The sequence below is a fragment of the Sebastes umbrosus genome, chromosome 24, assembly GCF_015220745.1.
Source record: "Sebastes umbrosus isolate fSebUmb1 chromosome 24, fSebUmb1.pri, whole genome shotgun sequence".
Taxonomy (NCBI): Eukaryota; Metazoa; Chordata; class Actinopteri; order Perciformes; family Sebastidae; genus Sebastes; species Sebastes umbrosus.
The window spans coordinates 8279698-8304393 of NC_051292.1; the positions used below are offsets into that span (position 1 = coordinate 8279698).

Genomic DNA, 24696 nt, shown 5'->3' on the forward strand with positions numbered 1-24696 from the left:
CCATAGATAGTGTTTAATGAGTGAATAACCTCGAAAAATAAAACTGATTAAAATTACATAATAACTAAGTAATGTAAAGTGTATGATTGATAATTGAAGTGTATTCAAAAGAAAAAAATAATAGGTACTTATAATAATAATAATAAATTTAACACTTCACAGCAAATATTAATCTTTAGGGATTATATTATAATATTATAATATGTTTTAAGAAAATATATAGGCTATTCCCCAGGTGTTTCCACATCCATCTTGATAAATGTCTTTCAAGGAAATTCTCACATGTGTGTTTGTATAAATTACACTGTCTCTTTTTCATTGTTGTGAAACAGATAGAGTTACATCCGGATTAAAACTGCTCTATTTGTCTTCTTCTCCTAATACCATCCAGATGTTACCTCCAGCACCGTCCAGCTGTCACTCAACCCGCCTCCGACCAATCAGAGCTGGCCCTGACTCCTCCCTCCCTCCTCCTCCTCCCTGGAGGTGGAGACGGAGAGGAGGAGAGATCTCCTTCTCTTTCTGCTGCTCTCTCTGACTCCATCTGTACCTCTCAGAGCTGCTCAATCACCCCCACAGCTCTACTACCATGGAGAGAGGGCTACTGCTGGCTGTGTGTCTGCTGCTCTGGAGCTGCAGCCTGTGTGTGGTTACAGCCATCCAGAGGGCTGATCTCTTCCCTTATGGCACCCTGAGTGGAGATCTGATTCTGGCAGAGGGCGACGATGAAACCTCCAGAGTGCTGTCCCTGCCAAGAGCCTTCTACTTCTACGACTCCTTCTTCTCCCAGCTATATGTGAGTAGCATTAACACTCCTCTGCATGCTTGTGCATACTGACTTCTTTATTATATTGCCTGTGAAAGTGTGAATGACTCTCTAAAGTTCTACAGGTGATGTTTGCAGCTGTTGGATCAGGCTCACAGCAGAGGTTTTTTATGGTGCCAAATGGAGCGATTTATTAACATGTGAATGGGAGAAATCTGTTTTCTGTTTGGCCGAATTCTGTTTAAGTGACCACACATTATTCCCCATGCAGTTTGTGTGATTATATGTTTAATTGTGAAAGAAAGAAATCTTAAAATATATTCTGACATCACACAATTAAAAACAAAATTATATTCAACAGATGTAGAAAGTCAACAACTGACTAAGAATAGATTGTGCTTGTAATAACTTTTAGCTTAATTACTGTAACATCACTGGTGGAGGATCATTAACTCAAGTAAATACTTCACTATAAAATGAGTCATTTGCAAGTAAATGTAGCAATGCTTCACTCTAAAATTAGCAATAATTCACTATAAAATAAGCAATACTTCACTATAAAATGATTCCATGGCAAAGTTAAAGTAGCAATACTTAACTATAAAAATCTTCCATTGCAACTAAAGATATACCCTTTTACAAGTAAAAGTAGCAATACTTCACTATAAAACTCTTCCATTGCAACTAAAAGAATACCCTATTACAAGTAAAAATAGCAATATTTCACTATAAAAGTACTTCACTGCAGGTAAAAGTATTAATACTTCACTATACAATTACTGTATTGAAAGTAAAAGTAGCAATATCAAAAGATTACTTCGCTGAAAGTAAAAGTAGGAATACTTCACTATGAAATGACTCAATTGCAAGTAAAAGTAGCAATGCTTCACTATAAAATTACTCCATTGTAAGTGAAAGTATCAAAATTTCACTATAATATTACTACATTGCAAGTAAAAGTAGCAATACTTTACTATAAAATGACTCCATTCCAAGTAAAAGTATCAATACTTCACTATAAAATGAATTCATTGCAAGTGAAAGTAGCAATAGTTCACTATAAAATAACTTGGCCCACGGGAGAAGTTTCAGTTGGTTGCAATCTGCAACCTCACCACTAGATGCCGCCAAATCCTACACACTGCACCTTTAAAGTAATGTATACATGAATGCACCTGTAGTTATAATCAAATAATATGATTATGAAATGGGCCATTCTGCATAACGAGTCCTTTTACTTTTGATACGTATAGTTTGATGCTAATACTGGCATATAATGGAAATACACAAGTAAAGTACAAGTAGCTCAAAATGTTACTGAAGTACAGTACTTTAGTGAATGTACTTTGCTCCATTCCACCAACCGCAGAGTGTTGCTTTCCATGACACTTATTATTATACCCATCATCAGAATGTGTCATGCTCTATTACACAGCATAATCCATCAAGAGGAAAGCCAGTAACTGTTGTATGTGGTTTGCATCGGGGACCAGGCCCAGAGGTCCTTGAGGAGGTTCCAGTGGTTTACTAGGGGGATCTAGGGGTTCATTATGTGGTTCCTGGGGTCCATGAGGGGGTTCCAGCAGTGCCCATGGAGGTTCCAGTGGTTTATGAGGGCATACGGTTCATTAGGGGGTTCCATGGGTTCATGATGGTGTTCCAGATATTTCTTGGTCTGCAGGAACGCCAATGGTAGACTGCTGGTGCTCATTTTTAACCTCTCCGTCTCTAGGTGGCTACTAATGGAATCGTATCAGCCCAGGACCTGCCGATGGAGAAGCAATACGTTGACGACGGATTCCCCACAGATTTCCCCGTGGTGGCTCCGTTTCTGGCCGACATCGACACCAGCGGAGGGCGAGGACAGATTTACTACCGGGTGACCGAAACGCCCAGTGTGCTCAACAGAGTGGCCCAGGTCGGTTTATCCATTGAAACAAGTGAAATTAATTACAACTTTATTATGGTTGTAATACAATTTTTTCTTCTTTCTTTAATTTTAATTTATTTTAGTTTGTTATCATTATTTTTTCTACTCAGTTCGCAAATTATTATTTTATTTTATCTTACTTTTATTTTATTGAATTTTGTCGTATGCTTTGTAGCTATATCATTTCTTAAAATGCAAATTAAAAGCTTGATGTTGAGATGAATACGTTTTGCGCTCTGCTTAACTACAGATCTTCCTTTTTCCAGTTCCTCATCCATTAGTTCAATCCATTGTACACTCCATCTTTCCTTTTTTTGTTCTTTTCTCATTCTTTCCCTCCATCATTCATTCATTCATTCATTCATCTGCTCACCCAGGAAGTCCATCGAGGATTCCCAGATGCAAAATTCACACCCACGCATGTTGTGGTTGCAACATGGGAGAACGTCGCGGCATATGAAGAACAAACTCGAACCACTGGACCTTCAAACAAGGTAAGATGGACTGAGAGCACTAGCTCTAGGCCTCCTCGTCCTGTCTGTGTGTTGATTTATGACTGAACGAGGTCATTTTATCATCATCTAAGTGTGTTTTGGTTCTCGTGAGAGACACAATCTCAAATTCCTGGAGGATGTGCATCACTTGTAATCAGCCTGGGGCGGGGGGTCTATTTGTAATTCCCTTCCCCTCCTAATCTGCCTCTTAACCTTTTCAAGGGGTCAGAGGTCATCTTTAAGGGTCATCAAAGTGCCTCTCCCGACTCGTTATCCCCTCACACACAGGTAGACACAAACATGCCTCGACCATTAATGCTCACATGCTCTGTTGGACTTTACTTCCCTCCCTGTTTGTCAGCCAGTTACCAGCGATTAACTTGGTTTACCATTAAGTACTCCTCTCCAACCCAATTCCACCTCAGTGTTTATTCAAAGTTTCTGACATATTGTAATACATTTTGGCACAAAACTAGATTTTTCAGCATTCCCTGTCCCTGTCCCGCACCTGTCCCTTTCACCTTAGGTAGTATCTTTGCCTCAAATCTTTCGCTCCGCGCCCTCTTTCAACTCTCCCGCGGCCCCCTGGGTAGGCACGCCTCGCAGCTTGAACACTTCAATTTACATGTCCGTAATTTTCCAGGAATTGTCCTGGAAAGAAGCGTGTAATTTGGCACTAATTATAGGGAAAATAAGGAATTTTCTCCTCAATAAAAGCTCTATTTAAACCCAAGTAAATATCCACTGATTGTTCACATTAGAAACTTTACTCAGCTTATTTGTTAAATTGTATACATGCCTGTAGACAAATGTCACATTTTTGCGTGTTCAGATGATCTACTGCGCTTTAGGCTATGCGCTTTAGGCTATGCTAGGAATTCATCGAATAATTAAAGGGCTACTCCAGCGATTTAGGATGTGACTTCCATAAAGTTGCATGATTCGCAAGAGACAGATTAAAAACAGAATGGTCAAAGTTGAAGCAGCAGAAGCCAAGATATCCTCATTTTAAGTCTCTAGCAGGGGACAAGCTTAAAAAACTACATTTCCCATAATGCAGTTGTATACCGTCTTGCATTAGACCCTCCCTACCTCCTAAATGCACACATCTTTCAAACTTCACACTTACAGTTTGTAATGCAGGCTTTACCAAATACAGTTTAAGTCTCAAGACCAAGCTGATGACGTCATCAGGGTTATTGTTCTCAAACTTTAGAAAGCTCCCTCCAAAGCTGCAGAAGACATTATACAACTGTCTTCACAGGCTGAGTAAACTTAACGAAAATGGCTGAAATGCCCCTTTAATTGGGAGTGTACCAATTAAACACTTCTTTATGTTCAATACCAAATTTCTAGAAATATCCCCTAGGAAATTCTGGACCTTTTTAAAAGAAAGCATCACCTATAGGAGCACTGGAGGCTTTGTTTGAGTTTGTCTTTGGGAAAGAGTCCAAGCAAAGCCAGGCCGAGTGAACTTATCGATCAAACAAACAGCACTCTGTTGTTCCTGGTCTGCAGCATGTGGGAGGCAGGGATGAAGGGAGTGGTAGATTTAAGGGGAAAAACCCAGGAGATCTCTTCTCTGTGTCGCTCCCTCCCTCTCATCTGTTTGTCCTTTCTCTTTACTCTCCTGGTCTGGTTTCTTTTAGGCCTCTGTCTTTCTTCCTGATTGATCAAAAGCTAAACATTTAAATGGTCTAGTGGGGATACACTTCTCAATACCTAGGGCTCAATTTGACTGCTGCCAAATGATTTCATTGAGCCTCAAATATTGGATTTAATTCTGTTGACCAAATGCTGATTAGAGGCTGGTGTCCACCTCTGAAAGGGGCTGTTTTGTCGTTCAGAGGGTCTGCGTGGCTTGTCAGATCGGAGCAGTCCAGGTCCCGGTCTGGGGATTTGCTTCAGTGGGTCTCCCTTTGGACTGATAGCATCTTCCTTTGAAGCGATTAGCCAGAGGTGCTGGGCGGGGTATGTTGGGGGTAGAGCGGTATGTGTGTGTGAACTGATTAACCTGAGGTGTGTGTGTTTGTCGGGATGTGTATTAGGGGTGACGGCGTGGGGGGAGGGGGCAGACTGAGTGGTGTTTGGGGGTCGGATATAGGGATGAGAGGAGTGGAAAGTCGAGCCCAAGAGAGAGAGAGAGAGTTCACATCCTTAAAAAGTGGGCTTGTGTTTTCTATGAAATTAGTCTTAAAGAGGCCATTATCATAATTGGGAGGTAATTGCTTCACTTGAAACCCTTAACACACCCTCTGTTGTGTCTACTAATGACCAGAGCCATTTCCACAGAGAATCTGGCCTTGTGTATGTTTTTAGGATGTGTTGACAAGGCTTTACTTTGAGCAGCATATTGCTAATCCTTCTTCACACGAGGACACCTGTCATGTTAGCGGACGCTGTTACACAGTTTATCATGAATGTCATTATTCTGAGCAGCTGAAATCAACTTCTTATGTGCTTCTTCATCACCCACTAAACGTGAAGTCAATGTAAATATCCATGAATTTGATTTTTTATGTCAATAATAACACAGGATTGTGCATGTTCCCAAACTCCCCCTAGTTTTGACTTGACCATATGCGTGTCAAATTCATCATTATATTAAAGGAATAGTTTGATATTTTGCGAAATACTCTCATTCACTTCCTTGGCAGTGCAATATATCTATTATATTGATATTGTGATATGAAACTAGATATTGTCTTAGATTTTGGTCTGGTTGTTGGTGTTGTCTTTTCCTGGTTTAAAAGGCTGCATTACAGTAAAGTCAAAGAACGTAGTATTTTGCCAAGACGTGAAAGTCAATTGTTTGTTCCATTACAACATCAGCGCCCAGCAGCAAAGTTACGCCTCTGCCATTTTGGACTGAAAACGACTACCAGACGCCAGTAAAACGTCCGCCTAAAAAGTGCCGTACAGAAGTAAAACAAAATTATTTTTCTTCTACCATGTTGAACAATAAAATATTATAAATATAAAAAGCGTCTTCAGTCCCAAATGGTGTAGGCGGCTGTTGTTGTGTGTGCTTCTATGCTCTTTGTGACGATATAAGTGCATGCTCTATACAATATATACAATATTGCACATCTAACCCCGAGTTCCCTTCCTGAGAGCATTCCTGTATACGAGCAGCAATTTCAGCTGGAATGTGATTTTACATTTGACCCCAGTAGACCTCTCCCCTCGAGCTCTCTTCAAAGACACATGTGCAGTAAAGGAAAGTGGAGGTTGACCAGCATATTACATGTCTGCTGTGTGAAGGTCAGATGGGACTGAATGAATGAATAAATGGACTCTTCTTTTGGGGCCTCACCAGTTTGCTCTCTTTGCTTTTCTTCCTATGGCCTCTTCTCTTCTCTTCCCTTCTCTGTTTTCTCTTCTCTTCTGTCCTCTGTCTTTCTTCTCTCCTTTGTCCTCTTCTCTTTCTCTTGTCTTCTCTTCTGTCCTCTGTCCTCTTCTCTTTCTCTTGTCTTCTCTTCTGTCCTCTGTCCTTCTTCTCTCTTATGTCCTCTTCTCCTTCTCTTGTCTTCTCTTCTGTCCTTCTTCTCTCCTCTGTCCTCTTCTCTTTCTCTTGCCTTCTCTTCTGTCCTCTGTCCTTCTTCTCTATTCTGTCCTCTTCTCTCCTCTGTCATTTTATTTTCTCTTCTCTTCTCTGTCCTTCTTCTCTTCTCTCCATTGTCTTTCTTACTTTATTTTATTTTCTCTTCTCTTCTCTGTCCTTCTTGTCTCGTCTTCTCTTCCCTGTCCTTCTTCTTTTCTCCTCTCTCTCTCTTCTGTCTTTCTTCTTTTCCTGTAGCACAATAGGAACTATTGTTCCTATTAGTGTTATTTGTTGTTTCTGGGGGCCCCCTTGCAGTGACACAGGGGGCTTCCCTTGAAATATGTTCATCCTGGTTCAAAGCAGACTCTTACTGAAAATCAGCTCTCATACTATGTTATTCTGTCTGTCATTGAGCTCTGTCTATAAGCAGAAACAAAAGCCTCGAGGCTGTACAGCTCCATAATATCCACTAAAAGACTACATGAGTTTAACTTGGATACAGACTTGAGACTCGGGATCTTGACGGCTTTACTAATTACTAGTGCAGTCGAAGTGCTCTGGTTTTGTAGTTGCGGGAAACATGTTCATGTTCACAAACCTTCCAGGATCTAAGAAAAGCAACCATGGTTTTAACCACCATGTGTTCTTGAGCTGATCAAAAAGGTTTTTGAAAAGCTTTCATAAGCCCTGGAGTTGTACGATTTCCTCCAGCTTTAAGGAGAGAAGGGAATCCTTTTAGAGTCCGGCACCCAAAAGATCGGAGCAGGGGTTTTCATACGACAACGGTGAAATACTGACTGGACTGTTCCTGGCCACAAGCCTGGCCTGTGTGTGTGTGTGTTTGTGTGTGTGCGTGTGTGTGTGCCAGTTCCCACGCTGTAGGCAGTTCCGTTTGTAGCACTCTGGCGAGGCTGGCAACTGGCCTGCAGCTGCTCTCTTTCTCTCTCTGCCTGTTTGCAGCTGTGCTGCGGCCGACTATAGCTGGAAAACCGGCAACCAACAAACAAGTGTAGTACGTTCATCCAGACTTCCCTCTAACTCCGTCTCTCTCTCTCTCTCTCTCTCTCTTCCTCGGGATGTTCCAGACTAACCATCCAGCTCCAGATAATTATTATATGATTCAGAACATTTGTTACAGAGTGATGAGTCACTTATTTGAAACACAGGCAACATGAGAAGTCTATTAAACTCTCTTTAGTAGGGCAGAGTAGACTAAACTATATAAAGACAGAGTAAACAAGACCGATAAATAAACAAACACGACCAAACTAAGGTTAAATATGCTGTAGACTAAACTGAATGAGATCTGATACATGTTTGCAGGGTATGCAAAAGTATAATGAAGCCTTGTTAGGTCGTTACCTGCTTGCCAACCAAGCGTCGACTTAAAAAGGTCTGCCTGGATTCTGCAAAAGTCTGAACACAAAGACTGGGAAACATGCTTGCAGGCGATAAAAGCAGAGTTAAAATATGTCTTGACGCAAACTTTCTCATTTTACAGCTAAACAGTACACTAAGATATGTTTCTGAAAACATCTGAGGAGAGAAATAGGCATTACAGTAACAGAATATTGATTCATTTTTGATCAGCGCTGCGTAGTTTGACCGTTTGATCAGAGTTCGTGAGTGATTGACAGCTGCTTCCGTTGAATGAACATGTGCTTTTTTTGCCCATTTGCTTTCTTGCCAAAGCTTAGATGAGAAAATCGATGCCGCACTTTGAAACTGTTCCTTGGAATATGGTATACAAACAAATGAAGAGTGCTTAGTTGCTCCCCAACTATATAAATGAACTTCCTGTATCTTGAGTTAAGCTGTTGGGTATTTCCAGACTCTCAAACCAAACCCCCACCATGCAGCAGATAAACCCAGCGGACTGATGATGTTACCGACTGAACCTTAAAGGACGACCCTGACGACAAACATTTGTTGCTCCCGGAGACAATTAACGTCTGTGCGTGTGTCTGGTCAATATTGGGAGTGTGAGGACACTCTTTAAAAAAAGGTGTAACAAAATGCCTGTAGGAAGGTCGGTGGGGGGGTTGGATGGGGGGTTGTCGGAGCACACACTCACATACTGAGCTACACACCGTCTGAAAGTCTTTGATGTGTGTTGGCTGCTATTTGTTGTCTTCCAGCTGTGAGTCTGTAAAGCACACCAGTACTACTTCACACACACAGACAGACTCAAACACAGCAGATGACCACACAGATAGAGGAGGGATGGAGAGGAGAGCACAAATTACGCACACTATAACGTACACTACGATGAACAGTACGTACACTACGACGGACAATACAACGTACACTACGATTTACACTGCACCGTACACTATGATGTATACTACGACGTACACTACAATATTAATTTGTTACTATCTGCAGTGGAGAACAAAAGAGAGAAAAGGATCTGGTACCAAAAATGAGTTGAGTCGAGTCGAGTTGAGCTGAACAGAACCATGCAGTGGAAATTAAGCATAAGCTACGCTAGCAGCTTTGTAAAGCTTTACTGAGGCACAGTCGTGCTTTGAGCTAAATACTAATGCCAGCATACTAACACGCCCACAATGACAAAGCTAACATGCTGATGTTTTGCAAGCATAATGTTTAACATGCTTGTCATCTTAGCTTAGTGTGTTAGCATGCTATCATTGAGTAATTTGCACTAAACACATAGTAGAGCTGAGGCTGATGGGAATAGCTTTGCATGTATTTGATGATAAACTAAACTATTGGACAAATGACAATTTTTACTTGATGACGGTGCTACAGAGGCAAAGTTAAGGGAAAAAACAAAGCCAGGGGAATTCATCCTCTTGGGACCATGAATGTTTATACACCATTTAATGACAATCTATCCAATAATAGTTGAGATATTTCTGTCTGGACAGAGAAAACTAAATTCACCAAAGGAACTTAAATGCCATCATATAGATGGGGAACACTAACTCACGTGTTATTTGTTGACTTAACTTTTCATAACTGTTTGGATGGAAGTGCATCCTCTTTTCTGTCTCCCCATATTTCTCCCACTGTAAACCAGACCTACGGCCTCTCTCCCATCTCTGCCAAACCCCCTGCATCCTTTCATCTCCCATCGCCTCCTCCTCCTCCTCCCAGGAAAAAGGAGGGATAGCAGGAAAGAAAAATACAGACATTTAGAAAGGATATTACGGGACAAAGAAAAAGCAGATCCCCTCTTGTAGTTCCAGCCTCTCCTCCTCCCAGAGACAGAAAAAACAGAAAAGAAAGACCCCCTCCTTAGTAATTACAACGAGCCCGGAGGCTACACAGTCCTCCCCGCCCACAAACAACAAGATAGCTTAAAGATGTTGATGTAAACAATTAGGAACACACACATACATACACATAAGAGGAATATAGGTGGAGGAACATCTGTTCTTGTATAAGAGTGTATGTGTGTGAACCCCACTTCTCGCATTGTAACGATGTCTGGTTTGCATGTTGTAACATCATCGTGAAAGATGCCCAGACACACAGGAAGACAGCTGTGGAGATCAACATCTGGGCTGGGGGTTGAGAGACCGAGGTGTGTGTGTGAGTGTACATGTCTTGGTCTGTGTGTGTGTGTGTACAGATAATGTGATTGTGTCCCAAAGGAAAACAACATGGGATCACTCACAGTCTTCCCCTCATTCACCAAATCTGTGTTTTTTCAACTGTGGTTTTGGGAGGCAGAGTGGGCCGGACGCCACCGCATACACGTAGGAAAGAAGTTCCACTGTTTAGGAGAAGCTCGTGAAGAAACTGTTTTCCTGTTCATACTTAATTCAGTGAATTTATTTCATCCTAATTTGTGCCAAATAGATGTTTGGAAACCCAGATGCTCAGTATGTCAATAATTGGTGGTGGTCAAAAGGGGGGGTGTGTGAAGGGTGAGAAGTCTCAACATGTATCCCAGCAGAGGAAGAGGAGGAGACATAGGGAGGAGGGAAGGGGAGGAGAGGTGTGAAGTTTAAATATGAGGAGTGGGTGTTAGAATAATTTGAGGGTGGTTGAGCTGGGCCGACTCTGTGCACACAGGAGGTGACCTCACCCCTCTGACACTAGCAGACATTATCTTAAAGAGGACCTATTATGCTTATTTTCAGGTTCATACTTGTATTTTGGGTTTCTACTGCAGTAGAACATGTAACACGTTTTTATGTTCCAAAAACGCGTTCTCATAACATTTATGCTTCATCACCTCTTTTCACCCTCTGTCTGAGTCCCCCCCCCCCGAAAAGCCCTGTCTGCTCTGATTGGTCAGCTGGCCCACTCTGTTGTGATTGATCAACCGAACAAAACTCTTCGGACTCTGCTCCAGCTCCGCTCTAACTAGCTTTGTTTTAGTGCGTGCCAAACTAGCCACTAGGCCAAATGTGTCATATTCATTATCATCAAAACACACTTACAAGTTACAACCCTGTAAATCTGAACAGGTGAAAGAATCTTATGTAAAAACAAAATACAGAGGAATAAAAACTTTGTAAACATCCATTTCTTTCTTTTCTCTCCTTACGCTTCTTCAAATATGTGTTGACTACAAAGTTTACCAGAGAGCTGCACTTGAACCACCGTTGCGAGAGGTTACTTTTCAATTTTGTCTCCGTTGTTTTTCTGGTTCTGACTGCTGGTGTCTCTCTTCTCTCTCTCTCTAGGTCAATACGTTCCAGGCAGTGATTGGTTACGATGAGACCGATTCATACGTTCTCTTCCTCTACCCTGAAGGTGGCCTGAACTTCTTTGGGACACGCCCCAAGGTAAACTGGTTATTTACAGGGCCTTAATTCATAGTTTGATTAGCTTGGATATTTTACTACTGCAACACCTGTAGACGTGCAATAAATTAATATTTGAGGAAAATAGTTTTCTTATTATTGCACTGTTTTCTGCTTCTAGGAGTCTTATAATGTTGAGATAGAGCTTCCTGCTAGAGTGGGCTTCAGCAGAGGAGAAATCACATATCTGATCTTCTCCCGAACTGAGGGACCTCACTACAGCGTTACCAGCGATGAACAGAGTGTTAAAAACCTCTACCAGTAAGTAAAAAAAACTCACAAATCTTACAGCCACATTGTAATTGATATGAGAATTAGCAGTGTGCAAATAGTGGCTAGCAACATGGTCGGAAAAACAAAAAGATCTGAAAACTACTGTTATGTCAGTTAAAGTTCAAGTTTAATTTATTATGATATAGGTTATTTTTGAAATTGAGGTTAATTATGTGACACAGAAAGCTGTATTTAGCTCTATAAAACACTCTAAATTGTAGCCAGAGAAGAAAGCTAACCTTATTCTTCAGAAAGAATAAAGCTACAGTAGTTAGCTAATTACTAACTAGCTTCACGTAATACAAAGTCAATGGAGAGCGATGAATTGTTATCTCCTCCGGTGTGGGCGGGACTTAATTGTGCTCTGTCTCTATGGCTTCCAGGGTGTGCTTCACACCTGGAAATAATTTGCAATCTGACAGGTGTATTTAATAAAACTGATAACGATATAAACCTGTGTAGTGCGGTTAGATTGCACTCAGACTGGACCGTGTGCTCACACTGACTGGTTTCTTGCTCTCTAGGGTTGGCAATACAGGGATTCCAGGCGTTTGGCTTTTCCACACTGGGAACCGTTACTCCTTTGACAACATTGTTCCCGCATCCACTGGTGGCCTCCTTGTTACTCCACCATCTGGAGAACACAGCCTCTCCCTGGTAACTTTGTTTTTCTGTTTAACTCATTTTGTGTACAGTCAAGAGCTGTTTTGAAAACTCCTGACTCCTCCATGGTTTGTGCTTCTAGGACACCACCACCCCTGACTATAGTGAGTTTGAGGATTACCCAGACAACACTTTTGACCCTGATAACCAGGACGAAGAAGATGATTACCCTCTGACCGGCGTGGACCCTGAATTCCAGCCAGCCCCTGCTCCAGCAAGTCCTGATGCTCCCTCGTCCCCTCCAGAGGATGGTCACCAGGTGTCGTACGGCAGCGATGATGTGCCATTGACCTCTGAACCCAGGTACAATTCAGAGCCAGCAGAGAGGCAGTATGCTCCCCCTAATCATCCAGAAAGAGTACCAGAGGGAGGTGACCGGCAGACTCAGGAACAGCAACCACAGGTAACGCTAAAACGCACTTGCACTTGAAATTAATAATAACAGTGTGGCTTTTTCTGAAAATACATATTTTACATATTTTTACTGGCATTTTTATGCAGTTTTTAAAACACCTAAAAAACAAAGCTACTACACCATATTTATATGTAACGTGACAGGAGTTCATGTAATTGCAACTCTCAGAAAGCATCACTTATTATAGTGGATATGAAAAAAAAATTAAACTGGCACTGCTGTCAGAGTTTTGTAATAACGATTTGAAATTGTAGTCTCGTTTTGTAAATGCTGTGGTTGTAATGGAACGCTCTTTTGGAGACAGTATGGCGGTGTCAACAGAAAAAACGCTGGCAAATCTACACTCATTATACCCTACATACTGTATGTATATGTATAAAGTATGCACAGATCATAGCTCTCTGGTTTATAGCATCTGGAGAGAGTTAAAAAGTATTGGCTCGGCTCTCAGTGACAACAGGAACAACATATTTGGAGTTAAACAAAGCCTATTACCCCTGTAGGTTCCTCTGGAGGTGGTGGATGTCTACCCCCCTCACAGGAATGAGCAGCCTCTTTCCCCCGGAGGTCACGTGGTCAGCGTGGACGAAGACGATATTGATTTTGACACAGGAGGTAAGAGACAAACCATGTCTGTGTGTTAATATGCATATATATATATATATATATATATATATATATATAGTTGTCTGCTTAACTTATGGAAGGACGGTCACTTTGAGAAAGGGTAACGTTACCTTGCCCTCAGCTGCAGAGCTGCTCAGCAGCTGGCAGCACAATACTGCCGTTGTGCTGGGCAGCTCCCAGGTGTGTGTGTGTGTGTGTGTGTGTGTCTCCACACTCCCTCCCCTGCAACTACTCCCACAGGCTTTTTGCCGTAAACAAGAATGTGTTCTCAGTCAACTTGTCTGGTTACATAAGAGTCGAAAGAGTCCATCTCATTAAGTCATTTAACTCAGTTTGGAGTGATGAAATGCAGTTTTTCTTAGAAGATGTGAAGATATATGTCAACAGATTGTGAGTGTTTTCTAGAAACAAATCACAGTATTTGTGGAATAAGGGCCAATCCCTCATTTAAAAAAAGTTAAAACAAGTTGTTTTACTTCCCATAACTCAGTAATTCTTGCTTGTTTTTGGGGGGAAACTAGAATTTAGGACTTAATTCATGAGTCAAAATTGATATTTTTGAAGGAAGTTCTGGCATCCTTCCTTCTCGGAAGACAATGGAGTTTGCGGGGTGTGTGGGTGTGCACACTTTTCCAATACACATGCCTACAGGTCTGTGAAACTGAGTTTTTCCACAAAGAATAACACAAAAGCACCACTTTAAATCTTGTGTTTACCAGAGATGTGCTCATAAGTTCTGAAATAAGTAGAAAAAAAGCATAGAAAACAACTAATCGACTAAAGAAATCTTAGTCAACTGAGACCAAAATGACCGATAAGTCGACTAATCGACTAAGAGGGGCAGCCCTGGTAAAAGCACAGTGATTTGTCTCGTGTGTGTGTGTGTGTGTGTGTGTGTGTGTGTGTGTGTGTGTGTGTCCTGAGAAAATATCCTCACATCCTGTGTTCATCTGTGTGTGTGTGTTGCCCCAGTAGGATGATAGAATGCTGAATTTTGATCCCAAATCAGCCATTTACCAAAAAAAGACAAATAGAGAGAAATACATGGAGAGAGTGAAGCACTCACTTGGTAGTTGTGCAAGTTCCATGTGTTGTTTTGAATCCAGTGAAAGCTGCTGCAATCAGGATTAGTGGTCCTTGACACATTTCAGTAATAGTTGCTGTACTATTTTAGAATTTTGCATGAATTACTTCATTTTAGAGGCTTCATAGTTTCAGTGGTCTGACAAATGTCGGTGTAATTCGTACTTTTTATCTGCTCATCAATGGTGACCGCCACTTTTCATGCTGACTATCCAGTTCGTTTTCTGTTTATTCCAAATAAATCAGGAACAGAGCGCATCACATCCTGTGTGTCAGAGGATTGCTCTCAGGAAAGAGCGATCATTCCCAAGTGTTTAGAACAGCATACTGTATATACAGTCATTCATCAATTTATTGTGATTTTTTTTTAGACTTGTGTATTGTAGAATCCTTTGGGAGTTCATGAACAACAGTGGGTTAGTGGGTGCGGGAGGGTGGACTGCAACAGCTGGTTTCGCTCCAAGTAGTGTCTTGACGTGTGTGTACCTCTCCCTGTGTCTTGTCCACCTTCTTATTGTTTCTGTCCATCTGTACTTTTATGGAAACAACCTTTAATGTTCTGTCTCCATTCAAACTCACATGTCTGTATAATGTAAATACTGCAAACAAAAGAAATATCTTCCAAGTGTTCAAGCTAAGCTAACAAACTTTGACATCTTTCCATTTCCGATAAACGGAACTGATCTTAGATAGGAGACATTAGGATATTAATTATATTATACATTTATTGTGTTGTATATGTGATGCATAATAACATTTATTTTCTCTCTCTTTCTCTCTCAGTGATTCACTACACTACAGAGAATAAGGAAACATGTGCCAGGTATGTGAACACTAGATAGCATGATATATACCTGTTGTTTCAGCTATAAGAAATGTGTATCCTAATTATTTATAGTGGTTGGTGATTGTTTTAATAAGGGACTGTATGAAAATGTTTGGGACTCCGGAGGAAGCTGTACAAAATCTGATAAAAAAAAATGCCTTGAGTGATGTCACTTGAGTCAGCGTCAGTTGGAGTTTAAGACTACAAGTTTGAAAATGGAAAAAAAAAAATCTGAAAGGTGTGGAGTTAGAATAGATAGATAGATAATTCACCAATCACAGCGCAAGAGGGAGGGACTAGGAGGAACACGGTTGGATTGCATTGTGGGTAATGTAGGTGCGAAGTTTTGACTAAGAAGAGGAATGTGTGGAATAAAACAGACGATATTTCTGGTTCTGCCGCATCGATTTTGATCCCTTTTTAAGCATTGAACGTGTCTTTTCTCTCTCTCGTCATTCCAGATTCCAACAGCAGTGCTCCCAGAATAATGCATTCTGCTCTGACTACGCCACAGGCTACTGCTGCCACTGCCGGCCTGGCTTCTATGGAAACGGACGCCAATGTCTACCAGAGGGTTAGAGCGCTACCATTCAACTCAAAATAATCTTATTTCTATTTTTAAATATAGCTTTTTCGTCAAATGTTAAAGTTGGGTTTTTTTTGGTTGTAATCCCTGTGCTGCTCCTCCAGGCGCCCCACAGCGCGTTAGCGGTAAGGTGACCGGAACGGTGACTGTGGGTTCGACTCCGGTGACGCTGAACAACATTGACCTTCACGCCTACATCGTGGTGGGAGACGGCAGAGCGTACACTGCCATCAGCGAGGTAGGAGGTCATTTATAAATCTAGTTTTCGTAAAAAAAAAATCTTCTTCTCACCACATTTAATTATCTCTGATTCTGATTGGTCAGGTACCAGAGCCAGTGGGCTGGGCTCTGATGCCACTCGCACCAATAGGAGAGCTGTTTGGATGGCTGTTTGCTCTGGAGCTGCCCAATAGCCAAGCAGGGTTCAAAATCACAGGTAAAAACTGTGTGTGATTCGTTAAATTATGTTGCCTTGTGCATCTTGACTCTTGAGCACATCTGTGGAAAGATGAGGGAACTCCTCTACGGTGTGTGTGTGTGTGTTTTCGGTCTCCCAGCCAGCTGTATTGTCTCCAGGGATGTGATGTGATATCAGGCTTCCACCTCCCCTCTCTAATAGGAAGCAGCTGTGTGTGTGTGTGTGTGTGTGTGTGTGTGTGTGTGTGTGTGTGTGTGCACGTGTGTTCTGTACAGATGTCACCATTGCAGACATTCCACTTTTTATGATTATGCCACTGCTGCACTGTTGGTGTGTCTGCCGTAACGCGCGATGAAAATAATCTATAAATAGGCGATTGATCGATTGATTTTATCACCAGGTGCTGAGTTCACTCGTCGTGCAGAGGTGATCTTCTACCCCGGCAACCAGCGCCTGTCAATCATCCAGACGGGCCGCGGCCTAGACGAACACAACCACCTCACCGTGGATACTGTAGTCAGCGGCAACGTGCCCTTCCTGCCCCCTGGAGCTGAAGTCACCATGGATCCCTTCAAGGAGACCTACCAGTACTACCCATCTGGTAACCATAACAACCAGCAGAGGCAAACTGTGTGTAACACTTTGATGTCTCCGTTTGTCTAAAACCTTTTCTCTTTCCCCAGTTGCCACCTCCACCTCCGTGAGGGAGTTTTCAGTGGTTTCGACCGAGCGCGGCTCAGAGTCTTTCTCCTTCCAGCTGAAGCAGAACATCACCTACCACGACTGTCGGCACGACAACCGCGCCGCTCTCCCAGAGACGCTTCAGATCACAATGGAGAGGGTGTTTGTGATGTACGTCAAGGAGGAGCGGATCCTGAGATATGCCATCACCAACAAGATCAGCCCAGTCGGAGGTGAGTCAGACTGCGATTAGATGGATGCATCACCTGCAGATATCAGATTGCTATTTTATTTAACTTTTGAGTCGAGTCGAGTCGTACCATGCAGTAGAAATGCGTCTTAACGTGTTAATGGTAAGGTTTAGTTTTGAAACAATCTAAAATGTTTCAGAGGCTTTCCACCCTCAGAAGAGTACAGCTGTGATGAAAGAAAGTAGAGTAAACCTTAATTAGTTCCTGAATGGCAATTTGCATTTCGGCCATAATTAAAAACATGCGCGAGAGACAGGAACAGTAATAACACATCAAATGCAAAAATAACAACAATGGGAAGTCTAGAACACAGACGGGCTTCAAAAGAACAATTTCTACCACTTTTCAAAAACAAATTTAAGGAATGCTGAAATACTGGATACGCATATGAAGATGATTTCCCTGGTCATCAGTCTATATATAGGGAGTAATACACACTGACCCGCTGATGTCTCTCCTTAAACAAAAGGCCAACCTTGGCCCATTGTATGGAGAAGCAAGTATGTAAGTGACTGCCTAAATCCATTCCAGACCATCACTGTCAATCTCTAAGTGGGTGAACACACTGGAGGCGTTAAAAACACGAGGTTTTCTGTCCCCGAGCCACAACTAGCAACCAGACCACCTAGTAATTGTTGCAGCGCTGCCACACAAACCTCAGCCAAAACCACGGTGACGAGTTAGACAGAGCTCAGCTTTAAACACAAATGCTGCGAGCTGAGGGATAATTATACAGTGAAACCATAGAAAACAATGCTCTAACGTCTGCTGTTCCTGGCTTCGTTGTGCACTAACGGCTGCAGACACACTACACCACTTTAAGGATCATCGTAACCACCATTTGCGTCACAGCTTTGGTCATGCTGATTGGCATTTTATGACTTAAATCCGTGTTGACATGGTCCTGTAGAGTGAGCTGGTCGAACAGTTAAAGATGAATGGAGGCCAGCAATGTTCAATGAGATTGTAGGATGGGGAGAAATAGATAAATATGTTCAGCTCATTGTTGGCTTTGGTTTCTGAAAGTATTTTGTGGTACCAGAACACAAAACCAAAACCACAAATCATGGTATTTTTCCAGATTGGTTTGGTTCTGTAGCATTTGCATGGAAGCAAATAATGAGGCCATAATGATGTGAATCTTATAAGCAAATACGGATACCAAGGGTGATCTAATCAAGATTTTTGGGACCGATCATCGACCGCTGGAAGCAGTATCAACTGATACCGATCACCGATCACTTGGTCTATTTGAAGCTTAGTTTTTTTATGTAGCATTCTTTATTTATTTAACTATTCATAACAACATTGTCTATTAAGTATTCAAATTAAGAGATGAGACGGCTGTCCCTTTTACAAAGACGTCTTTTCAGCTCTGTGACTACCTCTGCTGCCGCCTTAAGCCCAGACACACCAACCCGACATTAAAGAACTAGAGGCGATGAAGGCCACCAGTTGAGTTTTATTAATTTTTGAATATTGGTTACTTCAATTTTGTATCTGAATTGGTGAACCCTAAAATATGAATGTACTGGAAATGCTTGAAATGAACAATTGAAATGGGAATTCAGACCACATACATTCAGGCAGATGGTGCTATAAATTCAGTAGCGATTAAGTTTTACAATGCATCACACACTATATCTCTACTTGTGTTTGGACGTGAGTGTGTACGGCTGACAAGCACATCAAATGTATCTTTTCCTATTTATGTTTTCATGGTTGATAAATCTCGATTGTGTGTGAATGGTAACTCTACCATATACGGAGATTTCTTTTGGATCCCAGTCAACGGGTAGTTGAGCACACAGCTGTAATTTAAATAGTTTTCTCCAGATACCAGCAGGAAAAACAGAGACGATACAAATATGGAAATGTCTATAGAAATACAGCGTGAGCATGTGTCATGTTCTTTTTCTCTCAACACAGTGGTCATGCTTTCTTTACCCACGCTACCTGATGAAAACCAGATAGAGACCCCAAATGATGGAGATGAAAAGGGAGGGATTGAGAGAGGGACTGGATTTTTTTTCCAGTTTTTGAATCCAGACCAAGTTTCTGTCATTTAAACGTCAACACGTTGATTAAAAAGGTTATGATGACACATCTCACACATGCACATGCACACGCACTGATCCACCCAGAGCACAGCTGGAAGAGCTTTCTGGGATCAGGGGTTTTGTAAACACGGGTTAAGTGGTGTGTGTGTGTGTGTGAGTGTGTGAGAGAGAGAGAGAGAGAGAGAGAGAGAGAGAGAGAGAGAGAGAGCATGTGTGTGTTTTCAAGGGCCTTACACATTCTGGGAAATAATATCCCGGCCAATGACAGATTTTCTATCGGGGGGGTTGCCGGGCAGAATAGCTGCCCACTGATGTCATGAGAATCAGAGATTGCAGAAGAACTTAAGACACTGAACTGATAGAGAAAGAGAGGGACACAGAAACAGACAGAACAAATGTACCTGACTTGAGAATGTGTTGTCAACATCTTTATACACCATGAACAGCTGTCATACAGTAAAATTCAAGATTCTTATATACCTCAAAATTATGTTTTTTTTCTCTTCTCTTAAATTATTTTTAGTCAAGCCCCTGAAAACGGCAGTCCATAAACCAATGGGTGCCATCATGGTGACTACGTCCACTTCTTAAATACGGTCTATGGCTCAGAACCACTTCATTCAAATATGCAGCCTCCACGTTGATTTCACCAAGACAATTGGCAAAGGAGGGTTTATCTGTGAATGCCGGTGCTGTGTTTCTTCTGTCCTTGCCACTACCGTGCACCTGATACTGTTCAAGATTTGGAGCTGTGCTCACTGTTACTCTCCACTATATTTTAAAAGGGTTCTCTAGTTACTAAGTAATTGCATTTCAGTACAGTCGGGGAACTTGTGATAGACATATTAAAAGATTGTCCAGATTGAAGCAGCGGAGTGCAAGGCCTCGCTTCGATGCTGCTTTCATTCCTTTAAACACCACTCTCTTCAATTCCAGCTCATTTCAATGTGTTAGTAAAAGTCAGTGATGATAGATGGATAATTTGATGTTGCATCAAGGGTGATTCGTTGGATTACAAGAGTTGCCAGGTCACCTCGGCCAGCTTGATACGGTTACAGCTACGCCCTTGTAAAACCAGTGGAGGAGTTTAGTAAAAAGCAACAGGTGGGAAACTACAGTCATTGCTTTGATGGTGTATAGTGCATGTGTGGTGTGTGCGTGTCTCCCGCTCGCCCTCTCTCTCTCTCTCTCTCTCTCTCTTTCTCTCTAATTATCCCTCAGTCTTTTCTCCCATCCATGTGTATCTCGCCCTCTCATCTCCTCTTCTTCCCAGCCACATTCAGGACTTTGAAGAGTCTCTCTCTCTGTGTCTCTCTCTTTGATAATGAGCCAAAATTGGCCTATGGCCTAAGGAGATGGAAGCAAGCTGTGCCTAATGTCTGTGTGTTTGATTTTGTTTAGGTGTAAGTGTGTGTGTTGTTGTTTATATGCCCCTGATGGTAAAGAAAAAAGTCCATCTTAAAACACTTAAACATCATTAAAAAGAGATATTAGTCATGAGAATTTTTTTTCTTTTAGGTTGTTTGCTTTTCTTATTCTTGTGGAAACTGCTCGTATGTAGACAGAACATAAACTGTATATAAGAAGTGGACGTAGTCACCATGACACCATTTTTGAGAGATATTTAGACAAAGTGACAACAAAGTCATCCATCACAGCTAGGGCTGGGTATCGTTTAAAAAGTTACGATGCCAGTACCAATACCAGTACCCTTAAAGTGATACCGATACTAATAGAGTACTTCATTCGATATCCATCATGTGAATGGAAGCCGTGTGTTTGTCCCACTGGCTCGCTCACGGAGCTGTTGCCACTCAAATCACTCCAAAAAATAAAAAAGCTGTGTTGTATTTTAATTAGGGATGTAGGCTACCAAATGTCAATTTTCTTAATGAATATAACTCGTCGGTTTTGTTTGATTGCTGCTTGACCGCCCCGTTAGTACAGGTGTGTCTTTTATTTACGGCGGGAGTGGGAGAGCAAACAGTTTCTTAACGGCTGTGAAAATGTTTTTTTTGAAAGGCTAAACGCCAACAAATATGGATTGAAGCAGGATATTTAGTTTGATAAAAACGTGTTGGGATTTTTAGGAATGCTGACATCTATTTTTTTTTTTTAAATATCTGTTGACTTTCAGAATTTACAACCCTCTGGAGTTATTGGAAATATTTGGATTACACAAGTCAGAAACAATCCCACGCAGCCGCCATGTGCAATACACAGATATATTCTGGGTCGGGCTCCCTTGGGCAGGCTTCGAACTCATGGTATGAGCGCTACCGGAGTGGAATTGGAGCGGGATGAGATAACTTTTTTCCAACTTTTAAAAAAAATTCCGCTCTGCGCTCAATCCAAAATCCCTTCCCGCTCCACTCCGCTCACATGCTCTGACAAATAGTCATAGATCTGGGTACGATTGCAAGTTTCGATACTACTTGGTACTGGGTTCATTTGGTTGATACCAAGTGCTGTATTTGTTTTTATCAAACAACAAATGCGACACCAGAATATTCATTGAAATTAACGTACATTTTTTTTCAATACATTTTTAGAGCATTATTTAAACCATGGGACACTAAATCCACAACCAAGCCAGACAAATGATCAGTATTTCATTGATTCAGTGGATCAGATTCAGTTGGTAGAGGAAGGCGTGCATCACTTAATTCATAGCATATTTATAGGTACTTAACATTCTTTTCTAATGGTTTCCCACGGGTTTCTTTACTCTGCTGTTTGTCTTCCTGATTTTCCAGAAATTAGTCTTAAGGGTTGCTGTTTGAATTGTGTAGTGCTCTGGTATGAGGAGACCCTGAACACACATCTGCTCACTCATCCCCCTGTCTGTGTGTCCCTCTCATGTGTACGTGTGTCTAACATTATCCATATGTTGAATATTGAGAACATGAAGGGAGTTGCTTCCTAAGAGGAAACCGTCCTATGGGAATGTATGTGGAGTGATTTTACATGTGTGTTTGGTTAGGGCTTTCCAGGAATCAGCGCTGTAATCACTGGACCTTTACTCTCTAATAATCTCAATTCATCTCAATTCAGGTGAATCCCTGTTGTGCTGTTTCAAACCATGATGATCCGTCGTGTCATTTATTCTGTCTCTCCTCTCCCTCTCTGTAGCCGAGCCAACAGAGCCGGAGCTGGTCAACCCCTGCTACGCCGGGAACCACGACTGTGACACCACGGCCCAGTGTATCCCACTGGAGGGCCAGGCCTTCCAGTGCCAGTGTGCTACTGGTTACAGAGGGGATGGACGCAACTGTTACGGTATCTGTCTTTCAGCACTTTATATGGGCATGCGTATACACATACATTGCAAAGTGCTTTATGGTGCTTCCTTCTATTTAGCTTGGTATAATGGTGTCTCTCTCCCTCACACATACACATGCAGACAAAGTTAAAGACGGTTCAAGGCAGTGTGTCTGATTTTCATCAACATCTGTCCATCCAGCATAGAGGGGTTAAGCCAAGGCTGGATGGCAGGAATCTCTTCTCTTTGCTTCGTTTTGCTTCTCTTCTCTTCGCTTCTCTTCGTTTTGTTTCACTTCTCTTCTCTTCGCTTATTTTCCCTTCTCTTTAGTTAGTTTCTCTTATCTTATCTTCTTTTCCGTCTCTTTGTTTCATTTGACTTTGTTTCATTTGACTTTGTTTCGTTTGACTTTGTTTCATCCCACTTTGTTTCATTTCACTTTGTTTCATTTCACTTTGTTTCGTTTCACCTCGTTTTGTTTCTCTTTGCTTGTCTTTTAGCTTCTCTTCATTTCATTTCACTTCTCGTCTTCTCTTTGCTTCTCTTCATTTCACTTCGCTTCTCTTTGTTTTGCTTCTCTTCGTTTCGCTTCTCTTCGTTTTGCTTCTCTTCACTTAGCTTCTTTTTGTTTTGCTTCTCTTTGCTTCTATTCGCTTTGATTCTCTTCTCTGCGCTTCTTTTTGCTTCGCTTCTCTTCATTTTGCTTCCTTTCTCTTCGCTTCCCTTTGCTTCACTTCTCTTTGCTTTACTTCGCTTCTCTTCGTTCTTTTCGCTTCTCTTCTCTTCGCCTCTTTTTCCTTCTCTTCAGTTCTCTTCTCTTTGCTTCTTTTTGCATCTCTTCGCCTCTTTTTCCTTCTCTTTGGTTCTCTTCGGTTCTCTTCTCTCCTCCTGTTTATTTTACAATACATCTAAGAATGCAGTGAAGAATCCAGGTGTGGGGGTCCAGTACATGTTATAGTAACACAAACAAGCAGGCGCACAATGTCTGCGTACTAAAAGCACCAGTAATGACCCTTAATTACAGCTTTTACACTCACACATATGCAGCATGCTACATGTTGTTAGATTCCTGGTTTGCAGGCATATGAGTTCACAGTCTCACTTTCTCTCCTCTCCTCTGCAGACGTAGACGAGTGTGCTGAGGAGTCGACTCCATGCGGTGCTCATGCTGAGTGTGTGAACCTGGCTGGTAGCCACCGTTGCCAGTGCCAGACTGGCTATGAGTTTGGCTTCGATGGCCGTACCTGTGTTGGTGAGTTGCACTGAAAGCCCCTCGATGCAAATTTGTGATATAAATAAATATTGACTTGACATGACAATGAGTGAAATGTACTAAAGACAAGACTACAGTGTACAGTCTGTACACATGACATGGGTTTGAGTTCTGAGCTCTTTCTGGAAATAAGCTAATTAGCACTAAACGCAAAGTGAAACAGAGGCTGATGGGAATATTATTAGGCAGACCTGAACATGGCACTAGATAAAATGTTAAAGCGAGAAACACACCCTCCCAATATAAAACACGCTAAGGCTGCAGCTATCAATCATGTTAGTAATCAAGTATTCTACCGATTATTCCATCAGTTAATTGAGTCATCGGATAAAAAATACTTAATAGTGAATATACAAAAGTGAAGGTAAGATGGGTGGCTCTCTTAAAATTAACAACTAAATTTCATTGGCAATCCATCCAATAGCTATTATATTTCAGCTTGGAACAAAGTGGTGGACCGACCAACCAACAGACTGACTATCCCGAGGGCCCTGCGGATAGCGTGGCTAAAAATCAGCCAAAAAAAAGATGTAAATTAGCTTTATATTTTGATGTGAACACAGGTGCAAGGCAAGGCAAGAGTTCAGTACTTTAAAGTGTGTCTGTTGAAATTGTTTCAACACGTTTCAACGCCTGTTAATTAAAATGAACGACAATTGTAGTGGTTTGTCTTTGAGCCGAGCTTAATGACACTCTATCATTTAACTGAAAGACTAAAGCCACTAAGCATTCAGTTAAACGTCAGCTAGAACCACTAAGCATG

The 24696-nt window shown here is 41.7% G+C and overlaps 1 protein-coding gene and 1 long non-coding RNA gene across 12 annotated transcripts in view; one reads left to right on the plus strand and one right to left on the minus strand.

Annotated features, from left to right (window-relative positions):
- nid2a (nidogen 2a (osteonidogen)) overlaps positions 1–24696 on the plus strand; it is a 54630-nt gene that overhangs the window by 8902 nt on the left and 21032 nt on the right. For 10 of the 11 annotated variants that reach the window (XR_005205755.1, XM_037761834.1, XM_037761835.1 and 7 more), the window contains 16 exons: positions 392–796; positions 2499–2684; positions 3074–3190; positions 11396–11497; positions 11637–11776; positions 12313–12445; positions 12534–12854; positions 13370–13481; positions 15360–15399; positions 15864–15976; positions 16093–16226; positions 16313–16424; positions 16807–17007; positions 17090–17320; positions 22531–22677; positions 23784–23912. Coding sequence is in view for 10 of the 11 variants with exons in the window: in XM_037761834.1 (XP_037617762.1) it covers positions 590–796; positions 2499–2684; positions 3074–3190; positions 11396–11497; positions 11637–11776; positions 12313–12445; positions 12534–12854; positions 13370–13481; positions 15360–15399; positions 15864–15976; positions 16093–16226; positions 16313–16424; positions 16807–17007; positions 17090–17320; positions 22531–22677; positions 23784–23912 (2425 nt within the window). In the remaining variant the exon portion in view is untranslated. The remainder of the gene's footprint in view (positions 1–391; positions 797–2498; positions 2685–3073; positions 3191–11395; positions 11498–11636; positions 11777–12312; positions 12446–12533; positions 12855–13369; positions 13482–15359; positions 15400–15863; positions 15977–16092; positions 16227–16312; positions 16425–16806; positions 17008–17089; positions 17321–22530; positions 22678–23783; positions 23913–24696) is intronic. The other variant, XM_037761837.1, reaches the window with a different exon arrangement.
- LOC119483619 lies at positions 9545–24392 on the minus strand. Its single transcript, XR_005205759.1, has 3 exons — positions 24380–24392; positions 23663–23673; positions 9545–9613 (listed from the first exon to the last, which is right to left on the minus strand). It is a non-coding gene; the product is annotated as an uncharacterized LOC119483619 (long non-coding RNA).